At 41.0% G+C, this 24,989-nt stretch overlaps 2 protein-coding genes across 10 annotated transcripts in view; both read left to right on the forward strand.

Annotated features, from left to right (window-relative positions):
- Window positions 1-13,143, forward strand: part of CMSS1 (cms1 ribosomal small subunit homolog) — a 248,172-nt gene extending 235,029 nt beyond the window's left edge. For 2 of the 3 annotated variants that reach the window (XM_074807410.1, XM_074807419.1), the window contains exons 5-11: window positions 2,740-2,869; window positions 4,099-4,158; window positions 4,862-4,964; window positions 6,414-6,474; window positions 7,339-7,456; window positions 9,019-9,107; window positions 12,444-13,143. In XM_074807410.1, the coding sequence (XP_074663511.1) occupies window positions 2,740-2,869; window positions 4,099-4,158; window positions 4,862-4,964; window positions 6,414-6,474; window positions 7,339-7,456; window positions 9,019-9,107; window positions 12,444-12,527 (645 nt within the window). In that variant the 3' untranslated portion in view covers window positions 12,528-13,143. The remainder of the gene's footprint in view (window positions 1-2,739; window positions 2,870-4,098; window positions 4,159-4,861; window positions 4,965-6,413; window positions 6,475-7,338; window positions 7,457-9,018; window positions 9,108-12,443) is intronic. The other variant, XM_074807401.1, reaches the window with a different exon arrangement.
- A 107-nt stretch (window positions 13,144-13,250) lies between these two features.
- Window positions 13,251-24,989, forward strand: part of LOC141915620 (cell cycle control protein 50C-like) — a 32,308-nt gene continuing 20,569 nt past the window's right edge. For 5 of the 7 annotated variants that reach the window (XM_074807361.1, XM_074807344.1, XM_074807382.1 and 2 more), the window contains exons 1-7: window positions 13,251-14,083; window positions 14,864-14,974; window positions 16,242-16,343; window positions 17,712-17,802; window positions 20,015-20,152; window positions 21,144-21,353; window positions 22,434-22,559. In XM_074807361.1, the coding sequence (XP_074663462.1) occupies window positions 13,871-14,083; window positions 14,864-14,974; window positions 16,242-16,343; window positions 17,712-17,802; window positions 20,015-20,152; window positions 21,144-21,353; window positions 22,434-22,559 (991 nt within the window). In that variant the 5' untranslated portion in view covers window positions 13,251-13,870. Of the gene's footprint in view, window positions 14,084-14,863; window positions 14,975-16,241; window positions 16,344-17,711; window positions 17,803-20,014; window positions 20,153-21,143; window positions 21,354-22,433; window positions 23,789-24,989 lie in introns of those variants that run through there. The other 2 variants (XM_074807335.1, XM_074807326.1) reach the window with 2 other exon arrangements.

Here is a 24,989-nt window from a genome sequence, read left to right on the forward strand (position 1 = left end):
AGTTGCTGCAGAATCTGGCTCATGTCAGCAGTGTGGTCAGGCTCCAGCTGCTGTTACATCTTTCAAGCCAAAAACTGTCCTTGTTCACTCTTCTTCTCATAGCATAAGTATATAAATAAATACTCTGTATTGTCCTTCTGGCCATGATCCATCCTCACCCTCAACAACAAATACACTCTGCAGTCTAGATGGAAATTATATGGCACCAGGCAAGTTAACTGTCTTTTGGGACAGACTGTAAATAGTTGGCTCCCTCACAAGGCTGAGAGGTGGCCTTTTTATATTATGTCAGGCCTCTTAATCATCCAGGGAATGGGAAGAGGGAAGAGTGGGATTTTGCTTTAAATGCAGCACTGGCAGAAGTGACGGTGCTTGTTCCACTGCTGCCAGAGCGAAAGCATCCCACGACAGAGGTTGGTGAAGCAGACCGAACAGAAAGACCCTGTTCTCAGGCAAACAATAGGCGCTTAGTTACATCTCTGCTTTCAGTGGAGCTGGGCCACTAAATTGACATACACAGCCTGTCAAAAAATCCATCAGGAAATATTTATCAGGTTGATCTATGGGTTCCAAACAAAGTGCTCTCCAAAAATAAGGAAGAGGGGGTTGGGGGGAACCCTTTGCTTTTAAGCATCTGGAATGAATTGGAAGAAAAATAATAAAACTTCCTGCATGAGGAACGTTTCCCCACAGCTCTCCTTGAAGGAAGAGAGTTTGCTCAGGTGTCCTTGCTCTTGCTCTTATGGAATTCCTTGTTACTATCAGGCTTCTCCTCTCCAGAGTGCCATAATTTTCCTGAAGCAACCAAGTGGCCCAATGAACGATGTAATGGTCCCATGGAACAGCGCCTTACGCTGAATTACCAAGTAAAATGAGCCTGATAGTTCTGTCTTGCTGCTGCTAAACCAGAGGTTCCCAAACGTGGTCACGTAAGAGGCAGGTTGTGGGGATGGGGCTGGAGAAGAGTATCTGTGGTTGTTAGGAAGATCAACCAAGAGGTTCGGCTGTGGGCCTCACGCAAAGGCTGTGTGTGCTGCAGATGGCCTCTGGTCGTTCTCCGGGCAGACAGCTGGTGCATGGCAGAAAAATACAAGGGTGCCAACGGAAGGTGAATCTTGGGAAGGAATGCTGCTGGTTCAGGCGCTGCAAAAACCTGCCACACAGCCAGACATCCGCGGAAAGTCTGCCAGGGTCTGCAGAGGGCTCTGTACCAGGCCATGGGCAGACTGAAAGGAAAGCATAAGCACTTCGTCTCCATGTATCACACTGTCAGAGATTCAGTCAGGGTCTCGCAGACACACAGCTGGCTTTTAGCAGAGGTGAAAGAGGCAGTGGCCAAAGTGGCAGGTGGCGGGGAGAGGCAGTTGCCTGCTTTGCCTTCGCTGGGGGATGGAGTGGCTTCAGCAGCCCCCATATGGCTCTTCCCTGTTCAGCCTCCTGCTCCTTACGCTGACATTACGGGAGTATTTGGGATGTATTGGGCAAGAGGGGGAGATGGAGTGGTGGGGAATGGAAGAGGAGGAGGGAGTGGGTGCTGGGGTGAAGTGAGGGAGAGAGGGATGGAAGAAGATCTGTCCCCTATGTTAAAATTCCTGCTATAGCTCTCTTCAGAATTTCCATTGATCTTTGCTGCCCCAGACCTTAGCCTCCCAAACTTGCTCTGAAGGTACCCACCACCTCTCCAAAGCTGCAAAAATGTTTCCAGGCCCACCTCATCTCTCTGTGGAATCTCACTTTGCCTCACAGATATGTACCCTACTGCTCCATCCTAAGCACACTGTCCTGCTCCTTTTCACTTGTAGGCTCGTGCTGCCGTGCATCCTCATGATGGCAAGTTCAGTTTAGCTTACACCGCTGAGAAACCTTGGGCTGGTCTTTCACCAATTAATCACTTCTCAGTGAGAACAAGAGGCTTCACATTCTTGCCATTCTCTCCAGGCTGCCTCAATCCTTGAAGATCTGCTGTTTTCTTAAATGCTGGCAGATCATTCCGATAACGGGAACCCTAGGCTATTCTATCCCCATGATCCACGTAATTATGGGGAAAAACACAGCAACACTTTCACTCAGTGAAAATTCAGACCTGTTATTTGCTAACATTCCTGAGGTGTAAAACACAGTCATTATGAACTCATGTCCAGGCTCTAAAAATTATACGTTTTGGAAGAACAAAGCAGCTGCTGAACTCTTTCTGCTTGACTTCTGGTTTTGTGAGCTTTTAACCCATTTTTCTTCACACTTGCATGGTATTCTGTGAATGTAGCTAACCATCTTTTCTTCCAAAATAGATACTTACCCTGTTTTAATCAAAGTATAACCAAGACTCATATTACCTCTTGATTCTTGTTGTTATGCTTTAAGAATAAGAAATTAAAACAAATTATGAAAAAAGCCTGAATTTTTAAACTGATACTTAAGTGTAACACTAGCAAAACTCACAAAACCAGCTTTCTGTTATGTTTTTGTTATGGCAGCATTTCAGGTGAGTGCACAAGATTTTTTGACTTCAGGCTCCCAGACCATCTCATCAAAGTATATGAACTTGCATCTGAAGTCTGCATTCCCACTGAAGATGAAGGGAATCTTGTCCCATTGTGTTTTTTTTCTAATTAAGCTGCAATTAAGCCAATATAACTGTATAAAGTTATGGAGGAACATTTATTTACAGTGTTGTTAGCTAGCCAAAGAGCAGTAATTACAGAAATGCCATACTTACCCATTTTACTTGGTTTTTTTTAGAAGAAAATTTCTGATATTCTGGAAAAATCTGCTCCAAAACCTGGTGTCCCTGCAGATCTACAAAACCTGCTTAGTCAACATTTTGGTGAAAACCGTTCAGTGATTGAAATAGAGGAATTAAAGCTGTCAGGTAACTCATCCTGTATTTAACAGATAAATAATGTTTTCTTCATTATACTGTTGAGGTATTTTTCTGCAGAAGAAAGAGGATTTTGGGGACAGGTCTTGATTTGTACTTTTTTATGGAAATATTTTCTTATACTGTATATTAATTTGCTGTTTAAATAGAGATGTTTCTTTGAAATAAATGTGAGGTTTCTTGCAGTTATGGAAATGAAAAGAAACATTGTTTAAATGTGGCCTTTTATTGTAAAGTTTTAATTTCAGGACCTTACTTTTCTAATAGAAATTATATTATTCATAGTAATAGATTCCAGGATGCTAATGGAGAGAGTGAAAATGTATTTTGTTTTGGGGATTATCTGAGTCACTAATACTGTGTTCAAGATGTTGAATGCAATGGTTTTTCAGGGAGTGGCATGAAATGAGGTGGCAGTTTTGGTCTAAGTGTAAAGCGGCCAAGTTTCAACCATGACGAGGACCCTCTTGTTTCCCGTATTCTGTCTCCAGTTAAAAGCCAGTGATAGAAAAATCAAAGCAGGACAAGGCAGGGTTAGCTTCTGTCAGTTGGTGGTTGCATTAGAGATGAAGGCAACATTGACCTTCTCTGCCCCTTACTCTGCAGATAGAGGCACTGTCATTTTACAGGCACTGCCCATTATTTGTTGGTATTGCTCATGAAGAGCAAATGGCCTGGAAAGGCATTAAAATGCAGTGTGGGTATTGCCGTTTGGGTCGATACAGTTAGGTGGGTTACCACGGTATGGGAGGGCACCTCCTGACAGGCAGATTATTGGTAGGTTCTTGCATTTACACAGTATGAATTGTGTGGGCGATCTACAGACGTACCCCAGCAGCGGTGGTTGGAGGAACAGTCTGGCAGGTTGATGTAAGGCTTCTGGGTAAGACTTTTGATTGATTGTGCCAAAGACATGTGAAAACTTTTTTTAAAGCGCCTGATCACACCTGTGCAACCCTGTATTCAGGGCTTCATGGTGGGAGAGAAGGAAGGAATTGCAGTTGCGTTGAGAGATGACACTTTTCATTAATGTGTCCAATATAAAGCTTCTTGCACGAGGTGTACATTAATTTTTGTTTCACAAATGGTGATTTATCGATGATGGATTTTAACACAGATGTGATTTCATCAATATAACTAGAGGTTATGCTGCAAACAGATATGCTCCTTTTGCTGTTAAAAATACATCAACAAAAATACTTGCTTCTTTATGTTTTCAGATTCCTGTTTTTTGCCAGCCAATGATCTCACCCACAGTTTTTCTTCATACCTGAAGGAAAGTGAGTTAAAATGTTGGTCTGGATGAGATGAATGTTGTATGAAAAACATTGTTAATGCAATATTATTGCAGTGTTTATCTGTACCTCCAAGTATTTTAAATTATGAAATATTAATAACTTCAAGACTTTTTTCTTTTTCTTTTTTTCATGACAGGTCTTGTTTTTCTGGCTCATTTTTACTCTATCACTTTTTTGGTATCAAAATGTCCTAGGGTTTCTTTTAATTGCTAGGGATTATTTGTCAGTAATTTATTGTGGCTTCATAAGTAGGTGTATGTATTATCTTACAGTAAAAATCCTGCAGCTGTCTGCTGATGTGAACCAATAGAATTTTTATTCTCTTGTACATTTATATAGAACTTCTGGTCTGGTAAATGCTTCTTTTCAATTGGTTTTCTCTGATACAAATTGCCATATGTGGCAGATGAAGACAATGGGTTTGTCACCTTACAAACTCTTGATTTTTAATGCTTATCTGATTTTTTCAGTTGTGTGATATTTCTGTATTTTATTTATTTTGGGCATTTTAGTTTCCAATTTCTCAACCATGACTAAATGTCAAAGTGTTGCCAGAGATCCAGACCTCATAGGAGTCAGCGTGTGTGTTCTTGCTGCTGGCTACCATTCATCATGTACTCTTGTAATTTAAACTTGTGGTGTGTAGCACTTTCTCTGTGTGTGTACACTGGCTTTCTCATTGCAGTCTGTCCGAAGTGGGCAAAACTCCGTAAAAACCACAGGGAGAAGAAGTCAGTGGTCATGCTGGTTATCTGCAGTTCTGCCCTTCGTTCCTTGGAACTTATCAAGTATGTTGATAGCAAATGTTATACTGAGGTTGGCAGTCAGTCAGAGGTTTTGTCTTGGAACCACAGACATAAAGGCAAAACTGGGACACTCCTCTGCTAGCCAACAAATTCATTGACTCAAACTGATGCAATATCCCTTGCTTCTTTAAACTGTGGGAGTGTGGTGCTTGGTTTTAGACTGAAGTAACACTTAGTACTTCAGTTGCATGGAAGTGCTATTTTTGTTGAAAACCAAAAATAAAGTGTAACCAATTTCGGGGAAACATGAAACATGTTATACTTGGGAGCAGAGTAAACCCATGAAACATCATGATCCACCACTAGAAATCGTGACTTTGCACCAAAGGCAATGAGGATGTGGTGTTCCAGGGCCTGAGGTGCATCTGGCCTGGGTGCCTCCAGGTCTGTGTCCGTGTTCTCAGCTGGCTCAGGCTGGCAGAACTGCTCTGCAGAGATGATGGTTTTCAGTGTTCTCTGTCCTTTTTTTTTTTCTCTTCTCTATCCTCCCCCTTCTCATTCTAGAAGTCTTGATGACTTTGATGAATTAACGTGAACCTCACAAATTTCATGGTTGTCTTTTGTGTCTTGTCCCCATTTCCTGTGAATATCTGTCAGTACGACATGAGGTGGAGAGTTGGGAAGTTTGACCACGTGCCTGAAGTGGAAGCATAGATACAGCAGATGTGTCAGTAGTGCTTAGCCCCTCCATGCTGGTATTACCATCTGAGACTTAGGGGGTTTATATGTACACTCGTATATAAACCTTTAGCTTTGCTCAAGAGAAAACTGAAAATTTGGCACGCTGCAAAAAACATGCAGAGAACACTGCCTTAAATGACGTTCAGTAAATACTGAAAGTGTTGTCTCCTGCTTGATTAATACAGAACATGGAGTTGTTACTGTGTGCCAAAATGGCGTGTCAGAAAAACAAGTCAGGCTTTCCAGCAAATGTGTTTTGGTGAACTGGAATTTGGGCCATCTCTGCAGTAAAGGCTGTGGCAGCCTACCTTTTCCCAGCAGCCACGCCTCAGGAAGGCTCTGTAAGCTGTAGATTGGTCCATACACAGATCTTTCATTTTGTGCACACACACACGTGTTCATACATGTCTGTATCTCAGTCACTGAGGGATTTTTGAGTTAGAATTTGGCAATTAGTTTTGAACTAAGTTAGCTGTGAAAGCACAGACCATAATTATTAAATATTATCGTAAAAGCTATCTAAACAGTATTGCCCCCTACTGATATCTTCTTTCTGTGTGTCCAGTTGTTGATCCCTGTTGATCAAGTAGCAAACAAGAATGTACAAAATGTTCAAAGTATGAGCAGGGGTCACCGGGGAACTGTGTCTCAAGCGTATTGAGAAATGCCAGTTAGTTTTGTTTTCCTGCTGTGTGGTCTTAATCCCAGCCCTGATGCTTGCATTTCCTTTTCCATTTTTTTTCTTGCTAGGTCAATGACAGCATTTAAAGGAGACTGCAGAGTTCTCAAGTTGTTTGCAAAGCACATAAAGGTAAGAGAGCAGCAAGGGAATTTTTATAGAACAACTAAACAACTAACTAGCGTTGTACCATTTTGTTTTTAAACCATTTAGCAGTAGTGTCTGTCATATAGTGTTCATATAATGTTCCTTTAGGTAATGCTTCCTCTGGTAACCCAGTGTTGCAGTTTGAGGAATCTAGCCAGACACCATCTCCAATAGCTCTGCTGCAATCCTATGCAGAATGTAGATGCTTATGCACGTGCTGTTTTAAAGATGTTCCCCATTCCTCTGAGGTGCTCACTCAGATGGCTTTTGCCTCTTTAAATAGAAGGCTTACACACACAGGTTTGTAGAAGCAAGCTGTACCAGCACCCACATTTGCATTCTGCCAGTTGGATGCCCAATATCCGTACCTGTTGGAGAGCACAGATTATGGGCATCTTGGAAGTAATGAGTGGACATTTGGCCTTTGATATAAATGCTGTTGAACACACAAATGCCACTTGCTTTATTTCACCCTTTTCCAGTGTCTTCATCTTGAAGCAGTTTAGAGCTAATTCAACTTTGTCCATTTTCCAGATATTTCCAGAGAATTTGTTTAAATGCTGAAGGAAGCATACTGTTCTCACCTCCGAAAATAGTCGGTGCAATAGCAGATTTTTGAAGTTGAAAATGACTGAACTTCTAGAGAAGTGTGATGCCCAGCTGGCTGTTATATTTCTTAAACTTTCTCCCAGATATATCAGTTTGACAGTTTGAAAGATGAATAGCATTTGTTATTTGATGGTATTCTAGAAGGAGATACTATGAGATGAATTTATTTCCAGCTCTTTCAGAAGAAATTTTAAAACAATTGTGGTTTTACTATCGTTTGTCTTTCTGTCTTCAAATTAGATAAAAGAACAGATGAATATGTTGGAGAAAGGTGTGTTCCACATTGGGGTTGGAACTCCTGGGAGAGTAAAAGCACTAGTGGAGCAAGGTAGGAGAACAAGGCGGGTTTTCTCCTTAGGTAAGTTATACTTGGTCTCCTGAGAAGCAAGACTTCAGTTGGTTTTGAAGTGCTTAGATTGACATGAATCTGTGGATTTGGGTACTGAACTGTACAGTGCTGTTTCTCCACTTTGCCATTCAAAATGAGGTCCAGATTCTAGTAGTTGATTTTATGATCACTTTAAGCTGGCATAAATCAGGATTACCAGAGAAAGACAAAGTAATACTTCCCCTTCCATCCCCCAGTCAGTGCCTGCTTATTCCCCCTTCCTGCTTCTAGTGCTAGCCCAGGAGTCTGTTTGGCAGCCCAGTGAACTGATCCCAATTAGAACTGATCCCAATTAAAACAAAACCAGGGTGCACACAAAATCAGGTAATGAGCAGGCAGAGGTGGGGGACTTCCTCTTTTGGCAGGAATACTGTAACGTTTAAAGCTCCAGGAAACCAAACACTGCAAGTAAATCAAAAGGAAATAATGGCAGAAGTCATCGTATCATATGTCACTCTGAGCTCAATGTAAACTTTTGTGAGGGGCGGATGAAAGATCTGTTTGCCGATTAGATTTTATTTCTGATTTGCCTGTAATAAAATTAATTATTCTATATAAATCTCCTTTTCTCATACCAAATTTTGAGTACTTTTACTTACTCAATAGACATTATGTACACAAAGAAAAACAAACAACAAAATGACAAGATGATAAGGTGATTCTTTCTGTTCCTCTTTCTAAACACTGCCATGCTCTGATTATGGTTTCTTGGACAGGGACTGGCTGTGGGTCAAGACTCTTCCACTCCTTCCAAAAGGGTACAGGAGTAGCATCATTTTGTTGATGCTGTGCCCTGCACCAACATTAAATCGTTACTGCTCAGCGTGTCAGCACATTGCCATGCTAGGTGGAGGCAGCTGATGGCAGGCACACAAGGTGTATTATCTTATCCTAAGGTCTAGTCCTTTTTTGACACCTTAGTGTTGCAGTGGCAGGTCACTAGAGAATGGAGAGGAGTCAAACCTGATACAAAAAATTGTGGGCATCGTGTAGAAGACCAGGGAAAAATAGGGGAACAGCTGGAGGGCCAGTTCAGAAAAGACATTTTTCTTCTTTCACCACTATTTATTTGGAAGATAAAGGAATGCTTCAGCAGCACCACTGACCTGACCCACATCCGCATAGCACCCAGTCCTGTAAATTGCTAAACACTGTCAGTTCCTGTTAACAGGAGTTTTCAGGCTAGGGTCCTTGTAACCTACCAGCTCCTCATCAGCTGTGGAAATTCAACTCCTGCGGTTTCATCAAGAGGAAGCTTGAGGAATTATTTTCTGGCAGAGTGTTAGCTCTTGACAAGCCTGGCAACAGTAGTTGCTCTGCTTTTGTGTTTATCTTCCAAAAAGGCATGGGATTATGTGGTTAAGGGAGTTTGCAGTGTCAGTGCATTAGTTTTCCAACCAGCAAATGTAGTACTTAAGTGTTCAAAGGTTAGTTTCCTTGGAAACAGACAGCAAAGGATGTAAAAGCCAAAAATCATTTTGATAAGCACATGTCATATTATCTTCGTATTAAAATGTATGTTGCCTTTGTAGATGGCCTGTTCTTGAACTCCACAAAATATATGATTCTGGATTGGAACTGGAGAGATCAGAAACTAAGGAGAATGATGGATATCCCTGAGGTATTGTACAAGCACCTGTATATATTATATTCTGTGTATTCATTGCTTTTGATTCTGGTGCCCAGATCTTGGTCAGTAAGTTTTTCTTTCTGTAAAGCTGACTTCAGTGGTCTAGAAACACAAAGAAGTCAACATTTGACTGGTAAGTCCGTATTCTTAGGTCTCAAAATTACCTCCTGAGAAAGACTTTTTTCTTTTTTGTTGCGAGTCACAGCTGTGACTTCTATGGTTGTGCTGTGAATTTCTCCTGTTAATTCTAGATGGTTGTTCTACCTGTTCCCAGGAAGTTTTCTCAGCAAGAGGACTTTGTGCAAAAGTTTTCTCAAAAACTAAATAAAACTTGGAGAAGCATTTATTTGTCTCCATCTGAGAGTAAGATAACTTCTTGTGAATAAATCTACAGACAGTTGTCTTTTTTTTTTTGTTTGTTTGGCAAGAGGTAGAGTACAAACTATGTAGAGCCATCCATCATTTGCAGACTCCTTTTAAGATAATTCCCCATTCTTTTCAATTCTGCAATCCAGGTTTTACATTTATTGCTGTGACAAGGCATGTTTGCCATATGCTGTGGGGCATCAGCTGGTATCTAGCCAGAGAGTGAAAGAGGCAGATTCCTCCATCAGTCATTGTTAGAAAACTCCCAATTTCCTGCAGTGTCTCCGGTGTTTTTGCACATTTAGAGCAGGCCAATATGCAGAATCTCCAGGGAAAAAGTACTTTTTTTCTATGTGGACATTAAGTTGTTTCAGGAGTGAAACAAATTACCAGTCATTAATCCTTCTCTGCCCTCGTCTGTGTATTTGAATGTGCTGTATTTTACAGTCCCACATACACAAAGATACGTGTTCCTAATGATCTCGGATCAAGTGCCCCGCAAAAAACATACCCTGCAGAAGTGAAGTACCAAAAAAAGCTTTGCTTTTTGAGGCAAGGAGACTCCCTCTTGTGGTAAATACATATAAGGCTTTTTTCTATGGTGCTTGTACTTATCTGCAAGTTTTTTAAAGAGCAGAGAACTCAAATTCACAGACATAGTGGTACAAAAAGTGCTGGTTGCAATGGGATGGATTTTTTAGGTCAACTGAAGTAAATATACAGACAGTAGACTATAGGTGATCCACCTCAACTGAAGATTATGTTGCTAATATTTGATTCTGGGTGATTGCAAACCTGAACTATCCCTTTCAGCTCATTGCATTTCTGCATGTCTGTCTAGGAATATAGGCCAAAAATTGTGATTCCAGATGTATTTTATTAACGCAAAATCTTAAGGCTATCAACATCAAAATGTTAAGGCTTAGTTTAAGTTAAAACCAAGTAAGTGGGAATGCTGCACCTTCATGCATAGTGTTAGCATAAGGAATAGATATTTATGTCTGATTACAGGATAGTGAATGTGATTTCTAAAAAGTCTTCAAACCTGCCCTTGACACAGGTAACACAACACACAGAAAGGTTTTTGACATCTTGAGCTAAGTAAGTGGAGCATCTTGCAGCTATTTGTCCTGCTGCAGACATCGGGCAGATTCCTGAATTTATAAGGAATGTCAGCAATAAGAAATACCCAAATAATGTTTTGGAGATAAGGCATCTTAACACAGGAGAAACCAGTGGGATGTTTTGGCAACTTGCAGACTTGAAATACGGAATACAGTCTTAGTGAGCAGAGGATCTTACTCTTCTACTTGTATAAAAATTGTCAAACACACGCTATGAATAATGCTAAGTTTTCTCAAAGAACAGAGGAATTGTAGTACAAAAAAAGTAATTTAGAGAATTGGCAGTTCGGTTTACTAATTTCTTTCATCCTGTATTAGTTGTGGAGGCAAAATTTTACCCTTAAAAATAAAAACGAGGCATACTGACCTATTTTCAGTGCAAACCTTAATTGTCAATAATTCCTTCACGTATTTAAGGTGCTGCATTGCTAAGTTTCACTGTAATTACACCAGAAAGCAAGAACACCTGGAAGCACATGTCCGTTCTTCTTGCTGTTATTGTATTCACCTGATGTTCAGTGGAGAACATGTACCCAGGAGTATATTCTGATAAATATATGAATTAAAAACACATTAAATCTTCCCACATGACAGTCCTGTATCCCATCATATCCACGTAATGGATGGTGCCCTGATCCACTGCTCTCATTTCAGTAGTTAATGCTGTTGGATTTTTTTTCCTCTGTTTCTGTGCCTCCCACTTCATTCATCCCAAACAATGGAAAGAAGGAAGTAAAAAGAAAACTTACAAAGAAACCAGAGGAGGGGTGAATGAGTTTATCAGACTCTGTCTTGGCACACTGGAGTTATGTTAAAACATAAAGGTTTAAATGAAAATTGATCGTATGCTTTCTGATCTGACCAAAGGACAAGCTCCCTGCTTTGAAAGCTTTGTGTATAGAGGTTGATGGCAATACAGAGCTGTCTCAACTCCTCAGATTACTTGTTCATAAGATTCAAATGGAGTTTTTTCAACAAAAAACAATATTGTATTGCCTGCAAACAATAAAAACACTGAGCCTTGAGTAAGTTTGAAAATATGGAACATTTAAGTTTCAGCTTCATGAAAGTAAAGAGGTTTGTAAGAAATGGACTTGTCATGAAAAGACAACTGTTTTCACCCTCATGTAGCACATGCAGTGTGGAATAGAATCAGGCTTTCTCATATAATTTATTCCTGTGGAAAGTGGAGGCACAGAAGGATATAATCCTGAGAGAAAATTCGCAAATAAGTTATTTGTAAGTGGGAAGAGGGAGCTATAAGGAGACTCTGGACTAACCACGATGACAGAGAATCTTGTGTTCCTGCTGAAATATGCAGTCAATATTTACTCTCGAATACGTTTGTCTTTTATCTGTAGATAAGCAATAAATTACAGCCATACCTGTGTTATAAACCAAAGTACATGCAGCACATAGACCTGACCTTCATGCTCACTTCCATTCAGCTGTCTCCGACACAGGCAGCGTGGTGGCCCTTGCAGTGCAGCACTGCCCTTGTACTATGTGATAGAGGTTGATACTCTGGAAAGTCACACGGGGATTTTGCAGCCCAGGATGAACCTCTTGCTGTGGCATGTTTTATCAGCTCCGTACCAAGGACAGCTTTTCTGTAGCCATCTTAGATGGGACTTCATGAGCTGTAGTTGTACTTCAGGATTGCAGAGCAAATGCTAGGTATTGTACAAAATGGAAACATTCTAGAGCTCAGGACCTTGTATGGGAACATCTTTAATTTCTAGTTCTATAGTGAGGTGTCCGAGTAAATAAATAATGGTATTTAGCCAAAGCATTATCAGTAACTTTTGATACTTTATTTTATTTTTGTTTTCTTCAGATAAAGAAAGAAACAATTGACCTACTGGAGATGAGTATTATAAAGCTGTGCAGAGAGGGGTCTGTGAAACTGGGACTCTTTTAATGGTTTTACCAACAAGGAAGTCATTTGCAGCTACGTTTTACTATTATCCTGTCTACAATTGGCAAATGGGTGATGGAATCAAGAATTTTGACTTCCCGGAGGTCTGTCAATACAGAAAGAATGCACATTGCAACTTTTTCTGAGTTTCTTTTTCTTTTAATTACAAACCAGAAGTTTTGTTTGTAGTTTTAGTATGATTTTTGTTGCAGGAACAGTGTGATCCTGAAATTAGTTACATTGCATTCACCTGCTAGATTTACTACTACGTATCACTTTTAAGACTTTGAAGATGAGCAAACTTGTGTGTGAAAGTCTTTGTACAAGTTAATTTTCTGTTATCTCCCTCTGCTGTCTCAAAGGAGACATTTACTTCTCTCACCAGAGTGGTAATTAGTTCTTGCCCTCAAGGGTCTTTGAAAAAGTTGTATGAATTTCAGTAATTTGTCAAAAAAGTATTTTTTACCTATCTAGAGCTGGCCAAATGCTATTTTTTGCTATTACATGATAAATTATCTGTATGTTGTATTGAGACTTTATTTTGGTTAAACTGTTGAAGTGTGCAAAAAATATTCTTCTGTTTGTCCATTTAAATTAAAAGGAGATGGTCTCTGGGTGATTCTTCTGTCATTGTGGATAGTAGGGAATGGATGGATTTTTTTCAGAGGACAAGATGAATAGAGGTGAGCAAAATCGTCAGCATCTTCGAAGGCCATTGATCCAGCTCAGATGTTGTGAGAATGAGTTGACCTTTCGTGATAAAGAACACCTAACCTTTTTACAACTTTATCTTGCATCTGAATCAATAGCAATGAATGTAGTAGGTTAAGAAAATTGATTTGGTCTTCCAAAGCAATGTTTTCTGTCCAGTGCTGTCTCAGTACCTGCAGTCCTCCCCAGTGGCATCCAGTGCAGTTGGAGTAGAGCTTCTTTCATTGTGTGCCATGCCTGTTAGCTTGGCAGCTATGGGAGTGAAGGGAGAAGAAATAATACATCTGAGATTGCACAGAAATTCCAGTATAACTGGCAGTATCCCTGCAAATGAATAAGACATAACAAATCCTACTGAATTGTGGGGCAGGCAAAAGCAGACATTTAAGCTTTTCCAGGAGGCAGGAGCTTGACACCCTGACCAAAGTACACAATCGTTTGATTGGTACAAGCTGATCATGGGGATCCAGGCACAAATGTAGAAAATGAGGAAGAGAGAGATCTGGTTAATAAGTAATTCCTGGCCATAATGCAGGTGTGAACAAACAATACAGTTTCCCAACAGTAAGGACAGTATCTCAGCTAAAACACTCTCCAGCACAAGTATATTATTCCTTCCTGTCACCACGAAGAAAATGAAAAACAAGATGAGTTTTCTACAGCAAGGAGGAGAGACGCATCCTTCCAGATGTCCGGATAACAGCGCGTTCAAGCAACAGAAGCTGCCAGCTTGGAAGCCCCAGATGACCATTGCGACTGTGCTCCCCGGCTTCTTCCTCACAGGCGCCTTCTGCCTCGCTGTGGGCGTCTGCCTCATCCTGTCCGCAAACAGTGTCAGAGACATCCAGGTTGGTTTGGAGGTGGTGTTCTTAGATATTCCACAAAGAAGAAACTGGGCTATGTTTGGAGGGAAAAGGCTTTGAATTTTTGATTCTGGATAAAGATGGTAGCAACAGCTTCATGCCTTGGACGTGTGTCCAGCAGCCAGTATTCCTGTGAAAATCCTCAGGGATGGTTCATCACCGATAAAATCCGAGCACTGGGTAGTAATGTCTGAAATCTGGGTGGTAATTACAGCCACTGGCTGGTAATATGACACATTGTCATTATTTCCTGGGTCTTTGAGGGGAAATAAACTAATCCCTTTGATAGCGTTTGGTACTAGAGGAACATATGTGTTTGCTGGGGCAAAATGCAAGAAGCCCTGATGTTTAAATGCCTCCTGGAGGCAGGGTTGTTTAGACATGTGGTGGTTGGAGCCAATGCTCAGCACTACATCCAGGCTGTTCAAGAGGGGTGGGCCGTAACGCATGTGGGGATTTGTCAAGCATTACTTGGTCAGCCAGACCAAGCTGCAGAAGTGTTCTTCACTCAGCACTCCTTTGCCGAGGAGCAGATGTGGAGGTTCTGCAACAGTCAGCAAAAGGCTCTAAAACAGCTTAAAACTAGGGATAAAATCTGTGAATGTTCATTGAGGCCAAGTCCTGATTCTCTGCCTCTGTCGATTTTTAACAATGTTTTTAGCAGTCCAGAGTCACTTGCAAGAGAACTGCTCTGAGAAGTCTTGGAGCTTTTCCCGTGTGCATGGCCTTTATTACAGTATCTCTGCTTGTTTGTTTCTTTGACAGATTGATTATTCAGATAAATGCTCAGATTGTTCAAAACTCCGTGAAAATTCATCTAATTGGAATAAGGAATGCCACTGTTCCGTTAATTTCACACTAAAAGAAGATATATTGGTAAGTGGATACAAAAAATGAACTCAAGGAGCTTAATAGCTCCTGTCACTTATATCCCTAAATGATAAAGTATACTATTTCTGTTCTTCTTCTGTTCAACTCCTGACTGAATTTTCTTTGTGCTTTTTAAAAACATGAAATACTCAAAATTTTACACTTTTGACTTTGCTATTAATTTTGGTACATGTTAAAAATAATCAGGAGCAGGCTACCTCTGTCCTTGGTTGGGAGATGTCCAAGGATTTGATGGGGATGGAGGAAATGGTGTTTGATTGAGGAGGTGACCTCTCTGCATCTCTTTCTTTCAGTATGTAGCAAACCCTTGGCCTTGGCCTGGAGTTGGTTGTTACTGCATTGTTAAGCTCTCAAATGAGAAGGAAATCCGAAGCTCTGACCGTTTGTCATAAGTAAACCCCTGTAGTCTTTTTTACAAGGGTTATGCTGCTAATCCCCAAGGTCCTTCAAATAATTCAAGTCTAGTAATGTCACTGCAGTTTCATTTGGGAAAAGTATCTTTCATTTCCTGTCCTAAACTACTGGGTCATGTCGCTGAGACTGTTAAAAGGCTTCATGTTCCTCCAAAGAGATGTTATGCTAAGTACTGCATTAATGATCCCTTGAAATTACAGTGCAATTTAAATTATATAGTCACTTTAGGGTTCTTCAGTATTGAAGAGGCTGTTAAAATACTCCGTAATTCTTCAGATTAGAGTGATGTTTGAGATGCAATGTTTATTTAACTGAAAGGGTTTTTATCATTTAGTAATCCTCTTTCTTGCTTATATTTGCCTGCCTAGCATCTCCTTTTAATCACAGGACTAAACTTTCAAAAGGGTTCAAATAATTGGTGAGAGGCAGCCTTATTTTTCAAAAAATCAGAAGGAATTAAGAGCTAATGGGTACTTGTTGAAGTTTTTTGTGCACCTTCTTTTATGGGAAATGAGTGTCTCTCTCCATGAAATTATTCATAGTCATTGCAGGTTCATGACCAGCTGTGCCATCTTGAGTAAAAGGGTAATCCAGCATTTCTATTTGGTTTCTTCTGGTGACTTAAAGTATGTTTAATTTTGTGCCAAAATACTAAAACTTTCAGTTGGGGCAAAGACTAGATTCTAGCCAGTGTCCGCTGAAGTAATTGCTTGGTGTAGTTACCAACACTTAAATATGAATTGAGTACTCTCTTCCCCTCTCTTTTTTAGCAAGTAATAGGATTTCTCTTTGTCTGCATGAACTCACCTTATTAAAGGGATTTATCCTTGAATTCTAGGGTGACGTTTTTATGTACTATGGCCTGCAAAACTTCTATCAGAACCACCGTCGATATGTGATATCAAGAAGTGACGCACAATTGTTGGGTCGAAATGTAAATGTAAGTTTTCTTCTTTATATTATGAGATCATCAGTATTTCCATTGGGTGCATCTGTGACCGTACGGAGAGCTAACTAGGCGTAACTGGGAGTGTGTTAACGTGGCTCTAGGGAATAATACGAAGGTACAGATTTTCAGTGTTTGGTCTCTGCTTTTATGATTGTTAGGGCCCTTATTTCTAATAAGTTAGTGAGAGAGGAAGATTGAGGGGGTAAATAAAAGGTGTCAGTCCAGTGTTGCAATTCTCAAACCTGCACCTTGTAGGAATGCTGATTAAAAATATATTGTCTCTTTCAAGTAAATCTGTGGAAAGCTTTTCCTTCTAGTGTTTTGAGTCATCTTAGCCAGAAATGTTTTAAGCTGTGCTTTTATTATAGGGTTAGGGAATTAAGTTATTCTAAGTCTTTTATTTTGCCATCTGGCTTTGGAAGTGGAGAAGGAGCAGTAAAAGGTTTATGGTGAAATAGGTGATCATGTAGCATTCTAAGTATGCAATTTAGAGTTCTAAAGAGGAGGCTATACAGCATCACCTGCAGCAGGCCTGCATAAGGAAATCGGAGAATGCAATCATGGCATTCAGGGTTTTTACTTACAAATCTAAAAGACGTTTTCTTTGGCTTAGAAGTAGCACTTCTTAATATACACACAGTCCACACAGTCCTCTCAGTACATATAATGATTGTGCCATAATAATCTGTTGTTTCTATAAAATGGTGCTTGTAACTCTCAAGATGTGTTCCCCGTACATCTGCTTCCCCAGGTGCCCCGTCAGCTTGTTTGCATCCAGGTGCAACCGCTTTTGGCTTTTATGCCAATCAGATACACAGCTCATTAGAGTTACTTGAAAATATTTCTGTGTTTAAACCCGGAGATTTATAGTTTCACATGAACTGGCACAGGAGAGATGTGATAAATTTGAGATGGGCTTTTGTTTTTCATGCTGTGTCTTCATGCATCAGGATTTCCCCAGACAGAACTGCAGTAGTGTGGCTGACTGCATCCGCTGTTCTCCACCGCTGAAGCAGTCCAGGTCAGAATTAAAAAGAAGGAAAAATGAGATGTTCTAGGGTAAGCCAAGGCTTCACTGGAACATTTAAAATTATAGCTATGTTACAATAGCAGATCCCCAAAGAAGTTTTTGTAGTCTGGAGTTTGCAAGACTGCAGCAGAATTTGGTGAAGACCTTAAGTTTACTTACCATGATATGAAGGGTATTCCTCAGCTACACACGTGTTGGATGTACCTCTAATGTGACTTCATTATTCAGTGGCTTTTCAGAAGAAGTAATGGGAGGAGAACATTAACACCAGCAAACCAAAACAAAACCCCCAAGTTCTGTGCCTGACTGTTCTGTGACCTTGAATGCAGATTCAGAGGAGCTACTGCGCACCTTTTACCACCTACCGAAACGGGACGCCCATGGCTCCGTGCGGTGCTATTGCCAACAGCATGTTCAATGGTAAGTAGGTACCTTCCACATCTCTCTCATTTCCACTTGAAACTACTCCGCTACCCCAATCCAGCTGAGTCTTGATGTTGCAAGCTCTCTGTCTTTCTCCCACAAGAGGTTTTGTTTGGCAGTGCTACTGTGGTGAATATGGGGCTCTGCTTTCTACTGTTTAGTAACTTGCCCCTCATTCTGAAACTGAGGAAGATTTTTCATTTACTAAGGCCCTCTTCAATGTGAATATACAACAGGACTGAGGAATTGAGTTCCTGGTGAAATAAAGAACAATGATACAACAGATTTAGTGTATTTCCTTGCTAAAGATACATTCTTGTACAGTGGTGGGAGAACCCAGATTCTGCCTTCTCACAGTGGTGTGCTTAAAAGCAGGTGACACGTTCTTCACATTGGTTTCGACCTTTGCATCTATGTGGTTGCATTTTGTTCTTGGAATGCTGGAAGCATACATAGTCTTACTCAATTTAATCCCAGGTTTGATCTTGTTTGTAGTAACTGAGTGGGCATAATCTGCCTGTGAGTACGTTGAGGCTGAAACCTAGAGGGCTCCTAGCCGTGACACTGGCAGACTGCAGAATGGATTTCTATGGGAGGAGAGGAGACAAAAAACTTCTACAGACTTTTCTCCCCTACCCCATCCTTTTTGCCTGGCCCCCCTCCCTGCTTTTTTAGCTTGTTTCACGCAGCACTTTTTGGGAATGCAGCAGCTGTTTCCAAGCAGCTGAGCCACCCACACCAGAGGACTTGTGAAGAGGCAGCAACACTTGTTTTTCATCTGCCTGTGCACTCACCTGCTCTCCTGGAAGTCTGATTTACTGGACTGGGCTCAGACCTAGGCCAGCAGAGCTACCTGCATGCAGCCCACACTGTTCTGGAGCCCTGGCTGCAGGACAGAATGCAGAGAACTAAGGACAGTCAGATTTTAAAATGCTGAGGGTGAACCTCTCGGTGTCTGCCTTTGCATCTGTCATTAGTGCATGGTGTGATGAAGGGTTCCAGCTGCTGGTGATGTGGGGGAAGGGGCCGATGGCTGAATCCCCACTCTGGGAGCTGATTTCTGTCCCTCTGCTGTGAAAGAGGGTGCTTCTCATTCACTTTTGGCAGTTTAGCTGGTTGTCTAATTGCTCTCTAATCTTGTTTTGTAAAATGAGGAAGATGGCCAAGTTCCTGCCATGGGAAAGGTTTTTAACCCAGGCTAGCCGGTGAGGGAGCAGTCAGACCAGCAGTTAATCAGGCAAAGCTCAAAGAATTGCAACTCCTGTTAACAAACTAGTGACAAACAGCTGGGGAGGTGGTTGGGCACAGAATGATCACTTACTCAGAAGAGTGTGTCTGAGCCTTAAGAAGCTGTGTGAACACAGGTTTTGTAGCAGGACAAAAAAAAAGAATGTTTTCATTGATGCTCATGCAGTTGAGTTGAATTTTTCGTGTTTCCTAAAAAGCAGTCCCGCCCCATCCATATCATCTAACTATCCCTGCCCGTCATCTCAGTGGCTGCCCAGGTGTTTACACAGATGTTAATGAGATCTATAATGCTTTTGCCTTATGTTAAACTAATCTAAGTAGGAAAATATCGTGGATAAAAACAAGTGTTTTTTGCCCACCAAAACAGGATGACACAATTAAGCGCAATTTTAACTAAATGGTTTTTGATTGAAGGAAGTGTTCATGTCCAAGTTGGTAGACAAGGTCTAATTATCATAAAACTAAAGCAAAATTTTCTCCAAAGGGTCATGGATTCCCTTGATTGTGCTTTCACCTCTCCCCTGGTCCCTGCAAACATGTTATATATATAGTAAAGCCATCAGTTTAGGACAACTGTCAAAGAAATGCTCGGGAAAGCTAACTAGGAGAGTAACTTCTGTAACTAGCTGGAGAGCTCCAGAAGTGATTTGCCAAGAAGTTAGTCACACAGGAGTTGATGGACATGAGATACTTGCACATATTTCTACACAGGGATTCAGCAGGATTATTGGTAGGAGTGTGTTCAGGCTTTAAAACTTCAGAAGTGCTAAGGCTCTGGAACCTAAATTCTTGTGGAATGTACAGTGCTCTCTCCACAGTCATGACAAAACCTTTCCCAGGATTTTTTTTGTTTTCTATTCACTTGAAATATGCTTCAGTGTGGGGCAGTTTTTGTTAGTCATGCTGGCAATTAGAATGACTGTCTTTTACTCACATGCATTGCTTCTCGTATTCCCTGCAGATACTATTGATCTTTTTTACAATCTTAACTCATCTGCTATTCAAGTACCAGTGCTGAAGACTGGAAACAGTTGGTGGACAGATAAAAATGTGAAATTTCGCAATCCAAAATCATACAATCTCTCTTCTGCATTTGCAGGTAAGAAGGATTCCACTGGTATTCCTTACTTTTCAATGGCTTCCCTACCCCCCCTGTGCTGTGTGAGGCTCTCCCATTCTAAGACAAATTGACTTTGGGAGAAATACCTCCCAAAGCAGGTTGGAGAAGCAGCTTTAGAAGGTGACTGAAAGCAGAAGAGCGATTTAGGCAAAATATCACCCTTATTTTTTTTTTTTTTTTAATCACTGACCATAGAAATTGGGAGAAAGAGGTTTTGGAAGACTGAAGTTAGCCCACATCAATGCCATTCTGTATAGTTCCTTGTAACAATCTGTCCAGAGAAAGCAAGGATGCAGTCACTTTATTTTCTGCTATTGAAAACATCTATGACAGAGAATTGCATGTTACATCTTTCCTTCTTCATGGCTTTGCAGATTCTCAGGCAGTTGTGAGACAAGTGAGGCTGCCATTGTCACTAGTTCTTTCAAGCTGCTGTTTCCTTGTTTTGATTGATTTGTATTGAAGTTGGGCTGAAAGTTCCCTATTCTGGATCAGGACAATGCTGTGCTGGATGCAATATGCAAAAGTTAGTTATCTAAGTAGTTTTCATATGACAGATTCTAAATATCATAGGCTGTGCTGTTAGACTGCAAAAAGCTACCTTTCTGGTTGTACAGGGATAAATTAATGTATAAAAATGAAGGCAAGCTCCTCATTATAGAGAACACGTTGCTTGCTGAAGAGGCAAGAATCCAGAATAAACAGTATTTTCATTTGTGCAAGTCACTGGTTTTCCTGCACTAAGTTTCTAATGTGTAACAACCCCTGGGTACTGTTAAACTCCGTTTATTCCTGTTTGAGGAAAGTGGGGATGCTTGGGTGAAAAGTGTTATCTAGCATATATAATTTTTCAATACTGGACAGAGTCTTGTGGCTCTTTCATATTCTGTGTTGGTCATGAGTAGGCCCAGAACTTAGTCACTGTTTGTACTAACAGTATGTCTTTGCTGGTTTCTTTCTTTTTCATCAGGGACAGCAAGACCTCCTTACTGGCATAAACCAGTATATTTGTTAGACGAGGAAGATGAACGGAACAACGGTTATGTGAATGAGGACCTCATTATCTGGATGCGAGTGTCAGCCTTTGCTACGTTCAGAAATCTTTACCGTCGTGTCAAACGGATAAGGCAGTTTGCAGATGGCCTCCCAGCAGGGAATTACACTTTTCGTATTTCCTATAGTATCCTTCCATGTTATCCGAGACTATTAGATAGTTACGGTATCAGAAGTGGATGGGATTGGTATAGTAAAATGGCAAAGAAACAGAGAAAAACACCCCAAACTAAATGGCCATGGAAAGAGCTAGTTTTGGGGATGATGAGGCACTAGAGGTGGATTTTCTGTAGCCTGTGCTGGTGAGTTAAGCCGTGTTACTCAAACAGCAGCACGTGACTTTGGAGGGGGCCACTTTTGGCTGGAGGCAGCACATGGGAGCTTGACATAAAGGGTAAAACTGAAGAGTGGGAACCGGAAGAGATGGTTGAAGATGTTGTTTTAGCTGAAATATTCAACAGTGACTTAATCACACGTGTAGATACCCTTCCTGGGGCGCATGAAGCACCAGAGGTGCCCCCGCAGTCGAGAGCTGTGTGGGTTGCTGGTGTCAGCAGAGCCCTCGGGCGGATTTGGGCCACGTGCTGACAGGAACTTCTGTGCTGGTGAAGATGCACCCTCGCACTGAACAGCACGAACTTTGCTGACTAAAGCACTTGTTTTGTCAGCAGGAGTTGTGTCGAGATGACTGTAAATTTCTCTCTCAGTCTATAGAGCTATGCTTTTTAATGTTGTAGCATGGTTCTATTCTGAAAGCTTCCACGTGAGGAGATGGAAGGTAAAATCGTATAACATTCTGGGTAGGCAACATATCGCGTAGAGATGAGCACTTCCCCTCAGTGAGAACGTGTGGAGTATCATCATGGTAAGCTGCCCAAAAGGCTCATTTTCAACTGAATTTTCATAGCAAATTAACACAGTAGCAGTTACATAAATTATGGATCTGAAATGTATAATGTAAAAAAAAAGTATTTCCATGTTCACACAGACTGTGTCTAAAAGAAGTGGATTTCTTACCACCAGCTGCTACTGGGTCTTCAGACCCAGAATAGGAGAGACATCACAGATCAGTTAAAGGAATTTTTGCAGCAAATGCAGTTCTCCAGGCTCTTTATGCCTTGGCAAGTTTTTGAGCATTCACCATTACTTTTTCTCCTCCTGGAAATAACGTAAACTTTGTTATGAAACCTTAACAGCCTTCTACCAGATTTCCCTGTTACCAAATTCAAGGGAAGGAAGCATGTGATTCTTTCAACCGTGGTGTGGAGCGGAGGAAGTAACCCATTCCTGGGAATTGCCTACGTGGTTTCTGGCACAGCAGCAACCCTGACAGGTTTTGTCATAACTGCCATCCACTTAAAGCTCAGAAAAAAGAAAACATACTTTCAGAAATAATAAGGTTCCCTGGCTTTCTGAACAAAGGTAAAGGTGTGCTGTGAAGGAAGAACGTGCAGCACAGACCTTTCCTTCTTTCCCCTGAGCTCTGGATCTGTTTCAGTAACAGGTTTGGTGAATGTAAGCAAATTGAGGGGCAGTGCTATTCCATCATCCAAAAGCAAACTTACCTGAGGCTGCATACTTATTCATGTATGTGTCCTCCTAAATTTGATTCCTAGGAAACTTGTAGTGAGATGAGCTTCAAACAACAGGTAGTGTAGTGGGTTAGAATTACAATGGCAAAGGAATTATATGGTGCTAATGTCTGGCCAGAAGTAAGGGTCCATATCCATTTCTTAGCCCTTAATTCAGACAATATTTCTCTTGACTTAAATGGAGCTTTGGATGGGTAAAAAGTGAGGTCTTGATCCAACAAAAAGCTTGAGCAGGTAGAGCTTGGTGCTAAAATCTGTTTGTGGGCCACACGTGTGGGCTGAATGACTTGGTTTAGGTTGTATGTACCTTTTTCAGCTATCCTGAAAAAGTAACCAAATTAGCACAGCATATTCTATCGGTTTGATACTCAATTTGTGATGGAATACAGGGCATTTTTTAGGAGTTTGGAGTTTGTTTAAACCCGATTTATTGGTTTTATCTAGGTACTGAGACTAACCTGCAAAGCTAGAGGGCATCAAAACACTGAGTTACGTTTTTTTTAAATTGTCATTTAATAGAAATCTTAAACTAAGAACTCCTATAATGCTAAACATTTTAGCAGAAACATCTACCTAATACAACTGCTAGGCCACAGTTGCACTCCTGCCTACCCCACCCTTCCACACAAAAGTTCACAGACTCTTATGTGACATGAAATGTCTCTTCCTCTTTCAAGCTGCTATTTCTGTGGAGTGGTGACCTATTGTCAATAGAAAACAAAGCATCAGAATATCTGTCAACTTAATTTTCAGAAAATAAACACTGCAGCTCGTGAGTAGGCTTACCAATTTTCATGTTACACGTTCAGAATTTCACACAGTTAGGAGTTATTTCTACTCTCTCACAAAATGTAGGAACAGCACTGAAGAATTTAGGTCAAGTATACCATGGTACGCCCAAATTTTTTTAAATGATTTTTCTGTTGCAAAAGTGCAAATGAAATAAAACACTTTAATTCCTTTGATAAGTATTCCGTTTGCCTTACCTTCCCCTCCCCTAAAAAGACTTCCACGCTGAAACAAGAAGGACTAGAGCAAGAGAAGGGAATGTGGCACAGGGAGGCTGCGTGCCACTGTCAAGGGCACCCACATCTGCTTTTAAAAGTGTCTCAGGAGCTTGCAACCTTTGACAGATGGACTCTGGTGAATCTGGTTGCAGCCACAGAATGTGCTGTTTCCTTCAATCTCTGCTTCTTAATTGTGCCCTGAGCAGCAGAAGGGGTGCTGCTCAAGTTCACAGCCCAGCCTGTTAGTACAGTCTTGCTCCGTGGAGGGTTTATGCGGACTTGCTGGGCCAAGGGGTGTGTTGCTCTCTGCTTTTCCTAGTCAGGGCCAGTCACCTCCATCAGAAAGCTGTAGAAACAGGGGTTGCAGTATTTCAGACCCTTGCATCTAAATCTGTCAGGAGCTGTGGGAGAACCCTACCCCTCAGTGGACTGGACAAGACAGAGCATGAAGCAGCACATCTAGCAATGCTTAAGCTCATTAGTCTAAATCACATTTAACAATGAGACATGCTCTTAAACCTTTAGAAAATGGAATCCCATGCAGCCCTCTGGAAAGCCCTGATGGGAGTTGCTGCCAAAGCTGAATTTAGGATTTTTGGCTCCAAATGGACCACAGGAGCCTCTTTCTTTCTCTCTTCCCTTTTTCTTTTGTTTTTTAAATCCTCCGAGAAGCTGACTTTCAGGAAATGGTATGTCATCTGGGTAGTTAAGTCAGAGTACAGTTGTCATTGATTTTACTTCTTCATGAAGTATCTGGTAAAAATGTTAGTAAAAGGAGACTGAATAATGAGGTATCTACTTCAGTGAGTCAGTGTCTACCAGAAAAAAAACTTACTTGGAAAACACAGTCTACCAAGTAGTGCTTACAGTTTGCCCATTATCTCCCAGAGGTTTGTGCACATTGGAATGCACATTGTCTTCAAACCCCTCCACAGGGAAAACATCTCTTCAAACAAATCTTCCTCTTTCTGTTATTCCGGAAGTTGTCTAAGTCTTTGTTTATAAACTCAAACCCTCTTTTTCATCTTACCACAGCTTTAAACACATCTTACATCTTTCTTGTACCCTCTAAACAGTGTCTGAAAGCTGCTGCTTGAGCTCCAGCAGTTACTGTTGTCAACTTTTGAGCAGCTCTGCAGTGTCTGCCTTGTCATTCGGATTGTG

The sequence above is a fragment of the Strix aluco genome, chromosome 2 (assembly GCF_031877795.1).
Source record: "Strix aluco isolate bStrAlu1 chromosome 2, bStrAlu1.hap1, whole genome shotgun sequence".
In the NCBI taxonomy this organism is placed as follows: Eukaryota; Metazoa; Chordata; class Aves; order Strigiformes; family Strigidae; genus Strix; species Strix aluco.